This window comes from Anser anser, assembly GCF_964211835.1.
Source record: "Anser anser genome assembly, chromosome: 2".
Lineage (NCBI taxonomy): Eukaryota > Metazoa > Chordata > Aves > Anseriformes > Anatidae > Anser > Anser anser.
The window spans coordinates 135391937-135411004 of record NC_139721.1 but is presented as its reverse complement, the minus strand read 5'-3'; the positions used below and the strand labels follow the sequence as shown (position 1 = coordinate 135411004).

At 36.5% G+C, this 19068-nt stretch overlaps 1 protein-coding gene across 6 annotated transcripts in view; it reads right to left on the bottom strand.

Annotated features, from left to right (window-relative positions):
* ICA1 (islet cell autoantigen 1) overlaps positions 1-19068 on the bottom strand; it is a gene marked incomplete at its 3' end in the record, with an annotated part of 72526 nt that overhangs the window by 36382 nt on the left and 17076 nt on the right. For 5 of the 6 annotated variants that reach the window (XM_083825159.1, XM_083825158.1, XM_083825161.1 and 2 more), the window contains 4 exons: positions 18468-18639; positions 16425-16497; positions 14645-14768; positions 12190-12388 (listed from right to left, as the gene is read on the bottom strand). In XM_083825159.1, the coding sequence (XP_083681285.1) occupies positions 12190-12388; positions 14645-14768; positions 16425-16497; positions 18468-18639 (568 nt within the window). Of the gene's footprint in view, positions 1-12183; positions 12389-14644; positions 14769-16424; positions 16498-18467; positions 18640-19068 lie in introns of those variants that run through there. The other variant, XM_083825162.1, reaches the window with a different exon arrangement.

Below are 19068 nucleotides of genomic sequence, written 5' to 3'. Positions count from 1 at the left end.
GCTTTAAGAAAAAGATCTATTGAATACAGGATGCAACCGACTCTCAGACATGAGATGTGGGTCACTTTCATAACTCCAATCATGACTTCCTATAAAACAGGGAAAAGTGTGTTAAATTTAAGAAGCAAAAAGCAGCAACAGTAACAGTCTTCAATCCATCAGATGCACACTCAAAATCATTACTGAAATTAAGATCACAGCACAACATAACCACACACTAAAACTCAGGCAAAGCAAACAACATGACTGAGTCACACCATCTTACAAGATTCAAGATCTTCCAAGCTCAGTCCTAGAGATGGAGGAGATGTGTTACTTTTCTGCAGCTTAACTGAAGTGTTTTTAAAATGACTTTGAATTAAACAGTTGCTAAGCATGTTTAAACAAGACTCTGTTTACTTGATTTAAGCTGTGAAGAATACATTTTTAAGCTAAGTTCATATATGCTATTCTCAAAACACAGTGAACGTTTGCATTGAGTTTCACACCAGTTAAACTACTTTTAGGCACCATCTTTCAGAAGAGCAGTGCATCTGTACAGCCATTCCTCTTCCCAGAAGAAAAAAAAACCAAAACAACTCCTATTGGTACTACTGGTTTTTTCTTTCTAAAAATCTTGCCCTACTTTTCAAATACATATCTCCGTGCTCTATACATGGTACGTACCAACTTCTACGTCTCCTGCCTGTGCAGAGTGAAAGAGATGAACTCCAAATGAATGTGCCTACACTGTATGTAGGGTATGGTCTGACCTCAGGGGCTTTGACCCAAGGAGCCGTAGCTCTTGTTCCAGATGAGGACATGGGACAGCACTGGGGTGCTGTCAGCAGCTCCATCCCCGCTGACACCACTGCTGGCTGCATGAGGCTTCTCCTCTATTTTGGTCCAGCATATGGACAAACTATTTATGGTTAAAGTAATCTGTATTACTTTGAACTGCACCAAAGAAGGAGCAGTTGCCATACAGTCAGGTACGTGACACCTGAGAGCAAGAACACCAGCGGTATCTCCTCAAAACTTGCTCACATTGGGTGAATGCAATTTCCCTGGCCATCTGGTATTTACATGACAAAAGGAGGTTTTATCATGTCAAAAAAAAACCCAAAACCCTAGAATAGCAGCTGTGGATGGGCCACAAAGCAGGAGCACATCCAGGGCAGCTACACAGGGTGGCCAAAGCAACGCACAGAGCCTTAACAGGGCAGAACTTACCCACTCACACAACCGCTAGAAGGTCTGTGTGACTTCAGGCCTTGGCCTGCTGCAACTTTCTACACCCACATCCTCCATCGAAGTCTTTTGCTTTGTTGTACAGGGAAGATGGACTTTGTTTCGATTTGCTTGGCAGATGAAGGCTCACTCAAACCTCTTACTTTACCTGACCAAATCCCTGTCAAACCTGCGATAGGAATAATTTCCAGTCCAAGAGAGGGGTTCACAGGCATGAACTGTGTGCAAGAACAGCTCTACCCCTCAGAGGGTAAACACCTGGCTACTCTTTGATTATCAGCCAACACACAACATATCACTCAAGCAATTGCAATGGAAAGATTTCTCACAGTACTTCATTTTTACAGCTTGGATCAATATGGAAATTGTTTTTAGAAGGGAACAAACAGAAAATGACAATTTAAAGGAAGGGAAGGCAGTAACCATCTAGCATCTAACCTTCCTAGCAGAAGGTCTGCTTTTTCTACTTTAAGCAGCCTACATACGTGCCTCAGCTTTCTGTTGGTGACAAGTTTCAGTATTAGTCAAACTCAGGATGTGTGCTATACTAAGCTGAAAGAAAAAAAATGTATTGACACTAATACAGACCTTGAAGCAATGACATGCACAGAAAATAATTACCAATGATTTCTCTATTCTGTTGACCAGGAAACTCTTAACTGCAAACAGGACAACACTCACTTAAGTAGCATTACTTCATAGTTCTGGGACAGGCTTTTACATTATGAGCCCCAAATGTAGTTCCAGTAGTAAGCACACATCTGTCAGCCTGCAGTTGTGAGTAATTACCACAACAGCATGCTTGGACACATACTATTCCTAACTGTAAACGGGTGCACAGTTTTGTACAAGAATATTCATCCTCTTTAGGGAAGAGATTGGTCCTGGTAACGAAAAACTCAGAACATCTCCTCAAATGACTGTGAGGGAGTTGATAAAATCCAACAGTTCTTTGCACACATGCATGTAACTCAATACAGTCTGAATCCAGTCATTTTGGGGATACTATGATGCAAGTGTGCAAGATGCCAAAAATGGTTGTAAAGATTTGTAGCAAGAAGTGGGCCAACCAAAGGAGACGGCAAAGGCAAAGAAATAAGCTTTCTGGTATGAAAGATCTTCATCAGCTCTAAACCAGAAGAAACCTGGACTTTGTGTTAAATGTACTGAAAATTGCTCCGTGTTTTTTCCACAAGTCAATTGTTCTGATTATATTATGGAAACAGAGATCAAAGGATGGTTGGCACACATGGAGCTGGGGAGGTGACGGCAAGAGGAGAGCAATTAGGCAGTTACCCCCTGCAGGAGACAGAGACGGGTTATTATCACTACTTGTGAGGACTGAAAGACCAGCAAGAGGTGTGATGTAAAGAAAATTGCAATACAGTGTAAAACTAAACTCTCTACTATGCTCAAGATTTTATTCACCTAGTAATTATACAGTTCAGTTTCTATCTCATTTGCTGAAGTGGTGAATATGGTGGAAGTCTTCCTGAATCCTTTAGGTGCAAGATCATCACAGTTAGAAAATGTCATTTATATTTTTCATTTATTTGCCTCCAGATTAAATTCTTCAGGGCCTGGGCAAGACTGTTACTTGACTCACAGTCCCTTTTGAGTAGGCAGACAGGGGAAGTAAATGAACTGGAATGGGATGTGAAAAGCTCATGCTTAGGGGCAGTAGCATTTTCCGCAGTTAAAGCACCATAATACACTAAGCTGGCCTTCAAGGTCCTCTTGGCCAACACAAAGGATGGCAGTATACTTGGGATGGGTGGATATGAGATAATGCTGGGGAATGCAACTGACACACTGCAGACCTTATCAGTATGACACCAACACTCCAAGAAAAATACCTGTAACATCACCAAAATGACCAGGTTGCCTTTAATATTTACTCCCTAAATGCTCTCACTGTTGTGAGCATAAAGCCACCCTGATTACAGTGCTAATGAAGGAAAAGAAGTTGTACAGTTGAGTTTCAGGTTTTGCTTTCTATTTAATCTTCTTCTGCATAGATAATAGAATGATACTTACTGATTTGCATTGTTGTACGTAATCCTCTACACTACTACAGCTCCAGTAAGAAACACAACTAAGCTATATATTACCTGAAATGACAATGTTGTTAAATAAAAAAATAAATGCATGATGATTAATAAGTTTCATGGTTGGTGTTTAATACACCAGTGAGTATACCTCACCGGTATACCTCAAAACAATTTAATTATATTTTGTCCAGATGCAAACTTAGAAAGATTTTAGTTATTATAAAAATCACCCAATCTTTCTGCATTGCTTTTCTGACTTTACACTGTTCTATCACAGAAAACATTTAAAACATTTAAAATCTAACAGGGTTCAGGTAAAACAAACAAACAAACAAAAAGACGAAATGTCACATTAGCCATTTCTCTGGTTAGAATGGTTTTGTTGTTTTTTAGATTATTTTTTCTTTTTCATTCATATCTTCAATTTGGTTTCATTATGTTAAGAAGAAAAATCAAACTTAGCATCTTTGTAAAGATTCAAAGCCTATGTAGCACATAACTGAACAGCAGAGGCCTTACGAAGTGAAAGCAGATGGACTACATTATGTATGTGCCCAGGCATTTTAGGAAAGTATAAAAAGGAATTCCTGGGCAGTGGCGACCATAGAAAAACTTGGTTCTCTTGTGTAAACAATGTTTTCCCCAACAGCTGTATTCCCCTTCCTGTTTATTCTTCTCTCCTGCAGAATTCTCTCAGTTCAGTCACATCTGTATTTCATTTATTTTTAAAATATATTTCTTTAGCTATCCTCCTAGCCTTCCAGATTATTAAGACTGAGGGAATTTTTCAAATCTCATTTCTCCTTTCACAACCTATCTTGTTTACATTTTTACACTTCATTTAGGTTCTGAATTCACATAATGATCCATGTGGGTTAGGGGCTTTACCCACACAGACTGGTTTGCAGGGTTAGAGTTTTCATGCGAGCATTTGAAATTGCCTACGCAATCATCATTTCCTTCTGATTTTAAGATCAAAACAGAGCAGGATAATTAAGTGAAAACAGCATTTGGTAGTTCCTTTCTTCTTCCTTCTTTTTTTTTTTTTTTAATTTCAGGATTACATTGAATGCTTACACATTCAATAATTATTAGACTTCAGAAAAAGTCTAATAAAATAAAATTTAAGAAAAACTGTTGGAGCACAACGTTTCTCACATCATATTTGAGAGTGCTTGTTTAATGCAATAATTATTGCTACAAACCCCAACGTTAAAGTCTGACTTAACACCATTATTGATTTCAATCACTTATCTTTTTAAAAATTATTATTATATACTTTTATTTGCTATATTCTGTTGCAGCATTACAAGTTCTTCTAATTATAAGAACAGCAGTTTTAACCTGCTTTTTCTTGGTATACATAAAAGTCTGAAATTGCACAAGAATTAAACCAAGTCCACCTTTTTTCATTTCAGCTAGGTTACATTTAACAAGATCATTCAAAAATATATTGTATTTGTAGTCTAACACTTCATTTTTATTCTTTTTACAGCCATTTTGCTGGCTCTCATATCTCAGATTCTTCTTAAAAATAATTGAAGAGATGATGAACCACCTCTCAAGGGCAAGCATCAATCTCTGGAAGCAACTATATTCTACAAGCAATACATCTTAAGATGATGTAATCTGTTCCAAGAAGCTCGCTTCTATTTTTAAATAGCATCCTTTTATCATGCTTTTAAAAGGGCATCTCTATCACAAATTGTTACTTTGCTTTTAACCCAGTAACAATCATCAGTGATATTTAATATACATGAAATGGCTTCAGAAAATCATTGATTTTATCTCATTGTCTACAGCGATCCTTACAAATAGTACTTGAAATGGTAATTTAAATTTATAAGACTATAAAATACTTACACTGTGAAAAACATTTCTGCTTAAGGTCATGCTGTCAAAAGAAGTACATCTTTTACAACCAACTAAAAATGCTTAAGTATTTTGTATGTAACGTATCTTGGACTGTTTTGGTTTCTCCACTTAATGCTACTGAAATTGACATAGGAGAACCTGGAAAAAACATTACAGCAGAAACTGCACAAAGACAACATTCTCAGCACTTAAACTCCACCTGACTTTACATGGAGAGACAATAATGACAAAGCAAAAGCTATGATTTTGTACAAAGAGCACTTTTTACATGTTTTGATTTTCATTACCATGACTCCAGGTAAATCATTAAATTTAACACTTCCAGAACAATATACTTCCATAATAAATAAAAAAAAAATGCTAAAAAGAGGTAACATTCCTTCTGTTATTCTCTACCAGAATGAAAGCAAACATAGTCTTGATGCCACAAGCACCTCACAAGAAGTGAAGAATGTATGCATTGTTTATCATCATATTATAAGAATCTGCTAATATCTCTGCCATCACTTGCTACACTGAGATGTGGATCTCTGAGCGCAGAGTGATAATGTCTAATTAATTTTGGAGTATGTAGCTATCTTGCAGCAAAATTACTGGGTCTCCCAGAAGCTCACCTGTTCATCTAATGCGTAGCAGCATTCCAAATTAGCAAATAGATTGATTTTTTTTTGAGTGGATTTATATATTTCAGGGAAGGTTTTGAACCAAGAATAAGATGGACTTCTGAAGTGACAGATTCTACCATCTCACATTCCTAACAGGTATTGTAAAAGCCAGCATTATTTTTATTTTTCACATTATAGTGCCACAAACATCTCATATCTACTGTGTGGTCTACTACAGCTATGCATAGGTCTTTCTTACATTTCCGGGGAGCAACAATAATCATCTGCTCTCTCGCATGCAAAGACCTATATTCTTGTCACCTAAAGGCAAAAGAGCTTTACATTTTGCTGATGAAGTTAAACTTGGAAGTTGACGTGGAAGTATCACAAAAAAAGAAACAGAGCTAACTACTGTTTACAACTTTTTTTTTTTTTTTAATTTAAACAAAACAAAGATGGTAAACACGTGAATACCATAGCTGGGTCTAAACATGAATCCCTTACAGTGCTATTTATAACTATGGCAGTTGAAAGTCTATTGATTACACCACTGTGACTGCAAAGGCCAAAGACGTTTTTCTTTGAGATACTGGTATACTTTACTGCTTGGAAAACCCAAACACCTTCCAGATCAATGTCATCTGCGGAAGTAATTAACATTAGCACATTTTCTTTTGGTTGACTTTTTAAATAATTAAACTAGAACACAACCAATACCCATAAAAATTCAAAGACTGTCACCCTCAACTGAATTATATTTACTAGATGAACACTTGGAAAATGTATTACAAAATGCACAATTTTGTCCTGGCAGGAATACAGTTTAGTTGATATTCAAGGTATTTTCCATCCTCGTTTTCTATGAGTTTTGGAAACTTGTTTTTAACACTCCTCAATCAACATTCTCAACTCCTGAGAGGACTTACTATTTTAGCAAGATTAAATTCATTTTCCCAGCAATCTTTACGAAACTGCAACAAATACTTTTGAACAATCCAGATTTATTACATGTAATGCGTTTTTTTTTAACTAACTTCATAATTTGAATTAAAAACACAAAATAACATCACAAAACTCTGTAATGTTATTTATAAACCTGTGTTGTTTTCTACTCCTCACTTTGTTACCCTCTAAATGCCTACAGATTTTTCTTTTCGTCATTTTACCATGAACTGAAATTAAGTTTGCAAGGACGGGAACTGCCAAGTCTGGTCTTGTTTCAAAGATCAGTACCGTATTATTTTTTTTCCCTCCCTAGGCTTTTGCATTTCCTCAGCCTTCCAAGAGTTTTTAAATGTAACAGACAATTAAAAAAACAATCCTTGAGCACTTTTCCATAGTGCCTCCAGGTTTGTAGGGCTGCTTGCAACTGTGATGTCAATGGGCTGGGGGGTAGAAGGAGAGAGCAGCAGATGATGCTGTAACATCGTGCAGCCCCTTCAGCACCGCACAAGCCAAAGTGCACTCACACCAGGCACAGCTCATAGGCAAGGGAGTCAGCAGAGAGAAAGTTGTAGGGGTGACCACAGCCTCCTAAGCCCTCCTTGTAAGGCTGTGGCAGATGTATCTTATCCATACTTGCTGAAATCTTTACAATATATACATATATTTAAATGTTTCCCTTCTGACCTTTTGATCAATGGATTTATTTAGATCCTCATTATTCCCCAACTGTCCACACAAGCTTTAACTTTTTCATTCCTAAAAGACATTTAACAGAGAACTGTGCAGACCAGCCACTCCCTACACGAGTACAGTTATAAAAACAAGTCTAAACGATCGTTAAGTCATTACAAATCCTTCTTATTGAGCCTTCCTGTTTCTCACTGCTTTGCCTTTTCTTTTGCCAGACTTAACGTTAAAATGCCATTTAAGGGCATTAATTTTGTTTCAAGTATATAGAGTGCTACAACTAGGAAGAACTTGAGATAAACAGCTCCCAAACAACTCAGCCGCAAGCTTGCAAGTTTCTCACAGCTGCATGAAACGTAACAGCTAGACATTAAGGGTCCTATAACTCTTAGGATCTTTAGGGCAACTGGGAATATCCTTGAAACTTCTCTTCCATAGTAGGATCTATGCCACTTCCTCAGCATCACTGAAGTAGTTTGGGGTGCTGCATTGTGGGGTAGGGCCTGTCTAATCTCCCAGAACAAGGCGGCCCAGCACAAACCACACTTCTTGTTCGCCCCAGCTGCCACACAACTATATTGATCAAGAACCAGCTCCTCTTCCAGACAGTTCCCCTGCCTAATACACAATGCCTTACAAACATATTTATTGCTGCAAAATCTCAGTACCACAGAGATAGGACTTGCACTGTATTCCAAGCAGATGAATCTGATGGCATTTACAAAGCTCTGTGGCAAACAGACCATGCACTGCTTCTTACCCTTGCACGGTTTCAAACTTTTCTTCCTCCTACCTAGGCTTCGTTTGGTTCTTACAGAAGCAGAGCTCCTAGGAAAGCAGTTCCAGCAGAGAGGACTACATAGAAGGGGGAAATCGAGCCCCAGTGCTCATGTGCCCAGGTCTTGGGATACCAAGGCAGCACAGCGTGGCTGAAGGATCTCAGTATGGCTGCTCTTGGTACTTACCAAGCTGCCCCAGCTGTGTTTCGAACCTCAGAATGAAGGGGAGGCAGAGAGCAGAAGGATGATGGAAGCAAAAACCATATGTATGGAAAGGATTAATTTGCTCTATCAATGTAACAATCATATATATATATATGCACACTGCCATCTGACAGATTAAATATATATATATTTTATAGTTGTTCTGAAGAGAAGCATGGTAATTTTTTTTAGCTTTTTTTTTTGTTGTTTGTTTACATGTTATAGGAGGCACTGCAATGTCTAGGTTTGATAAGAATCTCTATGTCACACTGTATAAGCACCTGAGATATGTTAGCTAAGTAAAATTGAACAGAAACTCTTCCGTGGTTTTTATAGGCAGCTTATGGGTTGCCTGGTGGCATAGCCTACCACTGCACATTAGTATGTTCCTTCCCAGGAAATGCATGGAAAATTTTGCATGTTTTTCAGAGCTGTGGCAAGGAGACTCAGGAACCAACATCACTTGGGCTACTTGGTCTGTAATTTTACAGTATCACAGCAGAGCTCATGCTGTAGTGTGCAGTCAATAAAACAGCTTAAACTTAAGAGCCTTACAAACCTGATCAGTGGTGGAGAATTTGGTAAGGGGACATTAACTTGTTCAAATTCTTTTAAATATCACAGCATCGCACAGCAAGGCACTGGTTAGATTCTCTCCAGCAACACTTCAAATTACAAACTGGGGATGACAGGTCACTGTAACTAATACTACACTTGAGCATCCATAAAATCTGTTTACAGGAAAACCAAAAAGAACAACAAATGTCCCCCAAATAGGGGGTACAACAATGGAGGTACATAGCATTTAGAGAACTCTGTGAGGAAGTAAATACTTTACCTGTTTCCTTGGTTTGACTCAAATAGCTACAATCACAAGGATCTTAAAATAATAGCGTAAAAGGGTTGTTCTGCAGGTTATTGCTGAAAAATCAACACTGGAACACTTTGAAAGTTGTAATATTGTTGGAACTAGCATCTTTACACTGATGCCTTGGGAACAGCAGAAGAAAATTCCTTCAAGTACCCCACTGTCTGGAAAGAGAGCTACAAAACCGTCAATGTTTTAACTCAGATTTTATCAGCTCTGAAAATACTGACTCAACTATTGATCTTTTAGCCTAAGCTGCTCTGAGGGAAAGTATGAAAAACCCATCTGGATTGATTTAGCTTTGGTCTCTTAAAACAAGTACCATATCTGTATACATAGTGATATATTTAGGATTACATTATAAAAGGCTACAAACTTGAAAAACAGTCACCAAGTGACTGTTTATATCACCAAGTGATATAAATACTGCTGATGCACAAGGTAGATTAAAAATCTCTAAACCAGCACTGTTTACTTGAAATAAAAAAAAGATGTTTAGTGAAGTAATACTTAGGATTTTTACAACTAGAAGTCTGAAGAAAACTTTTTTTCAAGTGCTCTGTCAGGTCCAGCTTCATTAACTACTTGCTGGTGTATCACTACATAAGCAGCTCCAGATCAAACACTTCTCTCTGGTGATGGTATATTTTAGAATTTAAACCCCTACGTAAGTAGTTATAACATCTCTCTCAACACAAAGCTAGCATGACTTAAATTGTTGTTAGAGATCCAAAATAAGCCTTAAAAACCCAGCATTACACTGCCACACTATGGTACAATTAAGATCTGCAAGCAAAAATATAACAAAAAGACAAAAGAACTCCTATAACTATTTAGGATTGCAGTATTCACCGTTAGTTATGTTTGTCTACTACATTCATAAAGCAATAGAAACATACTGTTGTACCCTGTTCAGCAACAGCCATCTAGGTACGTTATGCTTTAGTATTTTATTTTTGTAAAGTTTTTCCAAAATGAATAAAGAAAAAGTTTACTTTTTACAGGTGTTAAAATACATAGGAAAGTTGATACCAAAAGCATTTCTTTACTTTGTTGGCTACAAAATATAGAGCTTTTTGCTCTCTGCAATACAATGTGACCTGAAAGGATTTGTGTTGACAGCCAGAGAAAAGAAAGGTTCAAAGACCTTCTCCAAGATATTTTTGAGCTATTCAAGGAAATACTACATAATTTTTTAGAATCTACATTTAACACATTGATCATTTCTTTATGTCAGAACATAACTCATTTTAGACCAAGAAATATTTCAAATATACTTAACATGGTAAAAATAGGGAAATTCTAAATGCTACTAAGTTTTATGAGAGCTTAAAAAGTCATATTTTTGCTGACCTTGAAGCACAGCAACACAAGAGGGCTGAAATTTCACATGTAACTTTTTAACTACAGCAGCTCACAAGTCAAGGCATACATTATTTTAATTACTTTGCCATTTATATAATTTATACCTTCCATAGCATTTATTTTGCAAGAAAGCTATAAATCAGTTTTGTATGACCATTACCAGCACTGCTTTATTCATTCTAACATTCCATTTTTTAAGTGTTTTTCTAATAAATCAAACATTTTACATAAGCAATCGGCTGAGGCCAAGACCATACCAATTATTTTACCTGTAAGAACTTGCCATTATAAACATTTCCCACAAGGCATAATAAAATACATGTCTGGTGCCACAAGACTTACAGGAATATCCTGTACTGAAGGATATTAAATAAAGATTAGATGACTAGTTGGAGTTTCATCTGTTCCACCCCCTTCTTAATTGCTATTGTCACCACCTCAGTTTACAAAAATGGCACAGTCTGTATGCATACAGGTTCCTTCCCGTTAGGATGGCTTGGTCAAGCTTTTGAAATCCCAAATTAAGCATCTTTCATCTCCAAACACTTTCACTTACAGAAAGACATTAATGAACAGGGATTCTCTTTTCTGTCACCTGTCTCTAGGCTACATGCACATGCATACATATGCATATGCTTTAACGCAATTTCTGTTATTAGGCCTCTGTTTTCAATTATTGGAGTGTTCGTAATTTATTTTTTACTGCATTTACTCAGAGCACAAGCCACCAACTTATAGCTAGAATATTAACTACTCATAATACTCAATACTTACAAACAGCAAACTGTGAACATTATAGTCTAAAAGCTTTTAAGTTTCACTAACAAATGCAAACATCTCCTGAGCATTCCTGAACAGAATCAGCCCAAATAAATTCCATCCTCACACCTGGTAGAAAATCTGCAGACTATCCTCTATAACTCGTGATTTTTGGAAGCCCTTTGGCAGGGGAGGAGTATAGCAAACTTGAGAGACACTGAGGGAAGACAATTTACGGTGAATGCATTCTTAACTATTTTAGTGTTTAGTGGTTGCCCAGAAGTTATGCTGAACTGCATGAGGAACTTGAATTCCAACTTTGCGACTCCTCCCCAAAATCCTACAACAGTCAATTTTGAAATGCTGGCCTTTGACTGCACCCGAAGATTTATCAGCCGATGCTATGGCATTTCTGTTATTCTGTCCATTTTAGTTACAAAACTCAATTTTCCATTTCCCGGCTGAAAGAAGACGTATCTTCTTCCATTAGTCACTCAGGCATCACAGCTAAGTATTTAAAATTAGATAACATTCTTTAAACCATATATGTTATTTAAATTATGAAGATTTAGCTTGAAATTGAATTGACTACTGAAAAATGCTATTTCTTACTATCATATCTTCCCTTACAGCCCACTCTTCTGTGAAGGATACTGTATTCCATATCAGAATAATTGGAGTTCTGTCACATGAAAAAGATTAGTTACGATTAATGGCATCCTTAGCGCTGCTGAGTTATGTCTTCCTCAGAAGAATCAAAATCATGTTCCATTGTCATTCATCAGGTATCCCCTTCCAGGAAACTACGGGAAACATCATACCTTCCTGAACTTTTCCATCTGCTTATAAAGATCTGGATCCAGCTCCTGAGACACATCTTTCATCCAAAGCAGAGCTCCTCTGTATTCAGTTCGATACTGTTCCATTCGGTTCACTGTCAGCCACGTGTCTGAGATGGCCCTATATCTGAAAGTCTCCACTTCTTGATATAATCTACTCAAAGGAGTACGCAGTGCTAATCTGGGGGAAGGCATGAAGGAATGAATGAAAGAATACATTAAAGAAGCTGTTCCCCAAAAGCACACAAATTAATAGAACTCCTGACACTTCGCTAGCAATCAAAAGACACACAGTTAAAAGAATTCACTTAAGTGCTACTCTGCGTTCAGACAGTTCTACAGGTTAGTTGTGGGTATGCATTAATGGGGTAATTTTACACATATATTGTGCTTGCAACACTCCTGTTCAAAGAGTTACCTTTTACAGTTCCTTTCTCTTACACATGAGTGGAAAAGGAACTTTTACTTATGTGTATATTTTATTTAGCCAAACTGCTTGTATTTATGCTATTAAAATTCCTCTTTGTCGGTTGCATTTAACAAATGTAAGAATATACCTGAGATAATTTATTACTGGATACATACCACAGATGCATCAGGATTGTCATGTTAAGCCTCAAAAAAAGTACTTCTATTAGCCTTTAATCTTCAAATGTACGCGTAAATAAAGAAGTCATCTGACAAGTGGATAATTATCTGATTTTTTTATCTTTTTAAAGAATCTGAACAATTCCTTTGAAGGACATTTATCTTTGGGAAGGTTTTAGGCATTTTCTTACATGTTTGTTCCAGATATCACACTTTGGAGAGGCAGTAGGGGACACTGTTGTCTTCCCTATGCCATCACTTCAGCTGCTAACGGGATCTCGGAACTAGACAGAATTACTCCAACTTTTGCTGTTTCTTCCTGCTGCTTCTGCTTTCCTGTTTGTTGCCAGAAGCCACCTCACTGGAATGGGTTCAATCAGCTCCACATCAGTGTACAGCTAGTTTAATTTGCCACTTAGGGACTTCCTAGGCATGAGAGAATTTCTAATTTCAGCTCCAATAGCCAGCAAATTTCATCTACATGCTCTCCAGCTTGCTATTGGCATACAACATAAATAAGAGCAGTCCTGACTCCAAGATGAGCTTGGGGATAGCTCAAGAAGAGGAGGAAGACAAACAACTGGTTCTATTTTTATGGTTGTTTGTTTATAAAGATGCCTTAAAAATGCATCAAGTAAGGCAGATGACAAAATGTGAACTTCTTATTGGGGCTTCCGTAGGTGCAATGCACATTTCTTCACATTCTATAAGCAGACAAACAGCCATTTAAAGGAAAAATTCAGTTTATGCAGACACATCATACAGTGGGATTTCTAAAAAAACATTAGGCTTTTTAAAGAAGCAAATCATTAGGGTTTTAAATGGTGCCTTACATGTATTTTGAAGATCCCACTCATAGCTTTTACTGGATGTGCTAATGACCAAAATCTAGCCCAAGATAAACATGAAATTCTCAGTGCTTGGTATGTGATGTTTTATTCTGAGCCAAACAGCTGTGCTGTTAAGCTAATTATCGTGAAAGTTTCCAGATTTAAGAACCCCCCAAAATCCTGTAAAAGCACAGAATTTAATTTGTAATTTGTCATGGAATTGAATTTTCCCTTCTGAATGATGGAGAAATTCAAGCTTCCATAGTACCAACATGGAACGGGAGGGAACCAACAAAAAAAATTCACAAAACCAGAGGAAACCCTTATATAGTAAAATCCGTAACACCACCAAGTACTGTTACTTTTAAACTCTTTGAATGAACACAGGGTCAGTGTGTCAAGAGCTCTAGGTAAAAGCAAGAGTTTACGTGGATATGAGTCCTTCTGTATTCCTTACCTTTTACCAATTTGCTCCTACTCAATCTGCATGAGTTCGGTTGCAACCTAGGATCTTCTCCTAGAGCTTTTTGTGTAAGGTTAAAGCAGGAAATGGCAGACTCCTTTCTTCTCTGTCTACTTAATGCATGAGACTCTAGTCCAGAAAAAGGCACTTCCTACTCTCCCAGGACCCAGACACTTTTACAACAGGCCTGATGTAGCAGCATTTCTTTTCAGAGTGAGAACTGCCATCAAGCAGCAGAGGGACCTGATATCAGCTCCTTTACTGTCCCACTGCTAGAAAGGCCATGCAGATAGCACCTGTACAGCTTTAGAAATGCTGATCTGAACAAGCATAGGTGGGGAAATCTGCAGACCAAAAGACATAGCAGGTCCATGGGACAAAAACCAGGATCAGGCAAAACTACTCACAGCAAGCCAGTAATATTGCCAATACTGTAGCAGTTTTGGTCGATAACAACTTTTGTATCCTCATATCTCAAATAGCAAAATGAACTGTGGCAATGATGAATAAACTTCCATTATCCCATGTAATTGGATGGTAATGCTGATATACATACCTTTGCTGAGAAGAAAAGCAGAGAGCCTTTCCTGTGGCTTGCATCATTTTTCCTGCTCTCGTTTTATCTTGAGAACCCTGTGATCGAAGAAATTTTCCCAATTCATTTTCTTCCTGAGACAGAACTAATGAAAAATAAATGAGTGGTCAAACGTAATTTAATAGGTTTCTGACAGTTTTAAAGTTGGCCTAACATCAAATACCTTAAGTCACTCCAAATCCAAGCAGCACAGAAAAAAATAATTCCATGGAACATGGAATTACTGCATTTATACATATATTTATATCTTCAATCAGAAAATATGATTCACTTGAGACATTTGTTGATGGGGTTGCTGTACTAAAAAGTATCACAAATTCTGTCAGTGCTTAGTCGGTAGGAGAAACATGCTACTTTGCTCTTGAACAAAAAAAATAGCTTGGTTAGACTCTGCATAAAGGGCCCACTTGAGGCTTGATTACAGTATCTTTTTGTCTTGTGTTTTGTTTTGTCTTTCATTATCCTTTTTTAGCACATGGACTACCTCAGCTGATCTTAGTTAGCATACTTTCGCTGAAGCTAGTTCTTAGCTATACTACCCAAAACTTTCTTAGTTGCTCTTTCTCTTGGTCTCCATTTTTCATGTTCTACTACAATACTGATTTTTTTTTATATGAAAAATACTATTTCTGAATTCATTTTTTTAAACGAGGATCAAGAAAAATAAAAGTGTTTATGCATTGATATGTTGGCTACTTCTAAACTGGAACAATAAGTCTTCACGATCTCACATCCTTACAAAAGCATTTCATTGTGGCCTCATCTATTTGTCTTTTTAAGTGGCTGTCTCCTATGGAGCCTATTTTTTCCCAGGCTTAATGAGGAGAATGGTCTAGTATACTGAAAAAAAGATCTTTTAAGTTCTCTTGTCATTTTTAAAATGCTGACAGTTGAATCTATTGCAGTCTAATAGCAGCACATTTTGCCAGAGTATGCACACGCATTTTTGCATAAGAGATTTTACCTGCTATTGTGGAACACTTCTTGAACTCAAATACTACTAATTCTGTATTACAATTTTACTTTAGTATCCTTAAGCATCATCTCAGACCCTCCTTGGACAGGCAAAAGAAAACGGAAAGAATGGAGAAAATATGCATAAAATTCAACAAAAACAAAGTAAATTAAAAGATGTATCCATAGCCGATTTTCTTTTCCAGGACAGAAATCACAGTATCAGAGAATCAAAAATATTGATTGGAGGGAACTTCTTCTTTAGGTCATTTAATACAACCTGCTGTTTGAAACTTCCTAAATGAGGTTCCTCTCTCTCATTAATGACTGCTGCTAATTAACATCCACCTGTTGCAGCCAAGTCAGCATAATCAATTTCATCATAATCGCACACATTACTTACTTATACAACTAGCAATAAGACCAATACCCTTCATTGTTAATCCCAATTAAAAAACACAGGAGTTGAGAAGAGAGCTAGAATTTCAAAAGTTCTCAATTTAGATGGGCACAGGAACTAATGGAAAAAAACTAAAAAAAATCAAGCTTTCTCCCATAATAATTGCCACTTTTCACTGTGTAACATCAAATATAAAGCTTAACACAAACTAGGACATCTTTAAGCAGTTAAACAAGTCTACATTTAATTTAAATTGCAGGGAATGTTACCTTTAATTTTAACTAGGATGAAACTAGTAGTTCTCCAGTTTCATTTTTACTTTTTTACTTGTTAGATGATTTCATATTGCAGAGTGCCTTATCAACTACTGTACTTGCTCATACTTACAACAAATCCTTTTCTGATAAAGTCCTATTGCTTTCAGCAACTCCATACACGTTCTCTGAATAGAATGGAAGAGCTGAAGTCGAAAAAGAATAAATAAATGTGTGTAAGAAACAGTGAAGATTAAGACACAAGAAAGAGCTTGTCTTTAGTTTTGTAGAAATTATTAGGGATCACTACTTCCTTCTTGAACACTGAGTAATCTTTCGAGCTTGAAAGTATTTTTTCCTTATTAATTGTGCTTTTCTTTCAATCAAGTTGTCCACTGAAACTATAGACAGACAACCCAAACATAAAGGTAAACAAAGACAAAAATAATTTTGGAAACAGATCTATTCCAAACCGCTCATAGTTAACCAAACTATTCTTTTTTTTTTTTTTAAGTTATCTTTTGATACATAAGAAGATGCATAAATCTTTGATTCTGAACAACCCTCAACAGAACAAAAGGCTGTCAGTAGTTTCAATGAAACGCGATAAGCGGCAATATGTATACTGAATTTTTAATACCACAAAATCTACTGGAAGAAACTTGCATGGATATGCCAACAGGAAGGTTTTTGATTTTAAAATGGACTTTTTACTGTCACAGCTCTGGTATTCTAACCAAATTGACAGAGTAGCAGTTTTCAAAGAAAGTAGAGAAAAAAAGTCACTCTTGACTAAGTTTGGAGAATTAACAGGAAAACAGAAATTACTACTCTTTCTTTCTGCTCATCTAAAACCTCTAGACTGTAATTTAAACCTCAACTCTGCTATATCAAGTGCCATGCAAATATTAGTAAAACGGACTGCTGGCACAGTAACTGTCATCCTTTTGCATCTGCTTAACCTTCTGTATGTTTACTGGGATCTTGTCTTTTCAGCAGAGAGCATGACTTGCAGTTTTGAAACTGTTCAAGTGAAAACATGTTTGTACTTTCTATCTGGTAAACACAAATTGCCCTATTTTTAATCCACATGAAGTAACAAAGCATCCTTCCTGATCAATCTGCCACACAAGAAGCACAATAGGAAATCAGGCTGAAATAGTATTTTATAAATATATAAGAAAATACTATTTCAGCTTCTTCAGCTTGTTTAACACCAATACTTTTGACTTAAAACCTATCTATGAAGGCCACACACATAGTTAGAATCTTCTAAGTTTTATAAGTTGTCTTTACAATAGGTAGACTACAAAGATTTGATTGTTGTAAAAGCGCCTCTTGTATTCCAGCTCAAACATGTACGAAACAGATTCCTAAGTCAACAATTTTCTAAGAAAAATAGTGACATAAAATATTCACCCTTACGTAATAAAATGATACAAATAAAATTTATCTAGATGCTAATTTGGTTACTTGCTAACTTTGGAAGTCCATTCTCTATCTTTTGATTTGTGTCAAAGATGCTTAAGCTCTTCAGTTTGTAGAACCTTAATTCTTTTCCAGTGGGGCTGAGGATACTGACAGTAGGACTGCAGATATCACCCAGTAGGATTTCTTCTCTCAGTTACACTTCACAGACTTTCAGAAGCTGCCTTTGGTCATGTCAAAAAACAGTAATCTGCACAAAAGCCTCAGAGAACAGACTGCAATGGCAATGGGCATCTATTCCTTCTTTGCATACTCTGTATTTTTTATGGTCTATGCTACAATGTGGCATTTCATAGCTACAAAGAAAAACATCATTTATGTATGCTAGAGTCTACTATTTTAAAAAATGATTTAAACTGATATAAGGAAAGGATAAGGATGGCTGATACAAAGGGTGATGTCCTGCTCCCACTGCCACCAAAAAAGAAGAAAACCTGCCCTCAACACCTGAAAATAGGCACGAGAAATGTTAAGTTCTGAATAAAGTTTTTTATTACAAAACTTCCACTAGACTCCCTACATCTGCATAAGTATGTTTGTCTGACATTAGAAAGGATATTACACAAAAGCAATGATAAAATTAATATATGTTATTATCTGGTATCTATATGTACACATCTTAGCAGCTTGATGGAAATGAAAACAGTTTAAGTTATCAGAGAACACATATTGTGTAGACATTACAAACCTCTAGCTTTGCATCCAGATCTGCATCTGAAGCCACAACATGTTCATCTTCTTTTTTTCCTGTGACTTTTATAAGGGTTTGTTTTGTTTTCCAGTACTTCTGTTGCATTTTATTGACCACAGATTTTTCTTGGCTTTGAGCATATTGATCATAAAATTCCCTTGGATAATTACTAAAATATTAAGGAAGAAAATTACAAAATTTCAATAGGATACTTAAAAATAAGACTAACAAGCTAGATTAATACACCCCTATTGGGAATACTGCATTTACATGCAGACACATGTATTCTAGTATGCATTTCCTCATTATGCATTAGTAACAAACCAATTAAAATAATAATATATTTCCACCAACATTTCCCATCCTCCTTTGGAGGATAATACATTGCATATAATATGAATGTATTTAGTGTGTAGTACTTCCAAATCATCAACTGCAAAGAATTCTTCCCAATGCATTATGGAACGATTTATAGCTCCTGGAATTAAAATTTTATTTTTATATAGCTAATAGGGAAGTTTAAAGAGCGCTAGCAGAATTGCTTAAGCAGACAGCGATTTTCATGCAATTTTAGTACTGTCAGGATTTCACAAAGTAC